The following is a 1,248-nucleotide window of genomic DNA, read 5'->3' on the forward strand; positions in this document are numbered from 1 at the left end:
ATAAAATCATTAAAAACAATCAACTAAAATTAACTCCAGAGAAACAATTTATAATTGGTTTCGGTTAGTCGGCCACAATCAGTATGTTTCATACAATTCAAAGTTTAACTGTGCATCTACGCGATTTTCCAAACCAGTTAATGTAGCACGACATGACTGACACATGAAATATATATCGTTGACCGAAAGGTGTATAACATGACTGCGAAGTCGGGTACCATGATGAGAAGGTTTTCCAGACGTCTGGTCACACCTGTACCGTGTCCTTACTTTGAAAGAAGGAGCCGCTGTCAACCAAACCTGCACCACAAGTCCGGAAGATGTAGGGATACACCAGTGTGAGTCCTGGTGTTTACAGGGAGTTGGATACTGGTATCTTTAAGAATTGTTACGTGCGTGAGTTCTCATGTGTTGGCGGAGGTTGGAATTGTCAGCGAACCCTCTGCCGCAAGTCTGGCATTCGTATGGTTTCTCACCTGTGTGAGTCCTTATGTGTACACGCAGTGTGCTACTGTTAGTAAACCCTTTGCCGCAAGTGTGGCATTTGTAAGGTTTCTCACGTGTAAGAGTCTGCAGGTGAATCCACATGTGTGATAGGAGATTTGAGCTTTGAGTAAATCTTTCGCCGCACGTCTGGCATTTGTAGGGTCTCTCACCCGTATGCAGCCTAATGTGTACCTGGAGATTGCCAGTTTGAGAGAATCTTTTGCCGCAAGTCTGGCATTTATAAGGTTTCTCACCTGTGTGAGTCCTCATGTGCACACTAAGAGAGTTACTTCGAGCAAATCCCTTGCCGCAAGTCTGGCATGTGAACGGCTTCTCGCCTGTGTGGGTCCTCGTGTGCACACCGAGATGGCTCTTTTGAGTGAATCCTTTGCCGCAAATCTGGCATGTGTAGGGTCTATCACCTGTGTGAGTCCTCGCGTGTCCTCGGAGGTCAGCACTCGTCGCTGAAGTGTCGCCGCAGGGCTCGCCGCCGTCCAGTTTATCGGCGGCGTGGGTCCGCAAGTGGGCGCGGAGGAGAGCTGCCCTCCTGAAGGCCGCCCCGCAGGTCGCACAGCGGTGGGGCGCCTCCCTGGCGGCGTCCTGCTGGACGTGGTCCTCTCCGCCCTGCGGTTGATACCCGCGAGCCCTAGCAGCACCACGAGCACCAGCAGGCGGCTCTGAGTCGGCTGTAAAGGAGAACGCGGAAGGGTGAAGAGCGTTCACGCGGCATTGTCAGCAGGGGGCGGACAGAGTAAGGGGGGG

At 51.8% G+C, this 1,248-nt stretch overlaps 1 protein-coding gene across 1 annotated transcript; it reads right to left on the bottom strand.

The window, feature by feature from the left end:
• Positions 1–23: 23 nt before the first annotated feature.
• On the bottom strand, positions 24–1,172 carry LOC127751745 (zinc finger protein 239-like; the record flags this gene model as incomplete). Its single annotated transcript, XM_052275751.1, has 1 exon — positions 24–1,172. A coding segment is annotated over one exon (794 nt), but the record flags the coding sequence as incomplete, so codon positions are not given.
• Between the last annotated feature and the right edge of the window lie 76 nt (positions 1,173–1,248).

Source organism: Frankliniella occidentalis, unplaced genomic scaffold (genome assembly GCF_000697945.3).
Source record: "Frankliniella occidentalis isolate FOCC.00 unplaced genomic scaffold, Focc_3.1 Scaffold868, whole genome shotgun sequence".
Classification (NCBI taxonomy): domain Eukaryota; kingdom Metazoa; phylum Arthropoda; class Insecta; order Thysanoptera; family Thripidae; genus Frankliniella; species Frankliniella occidentalis.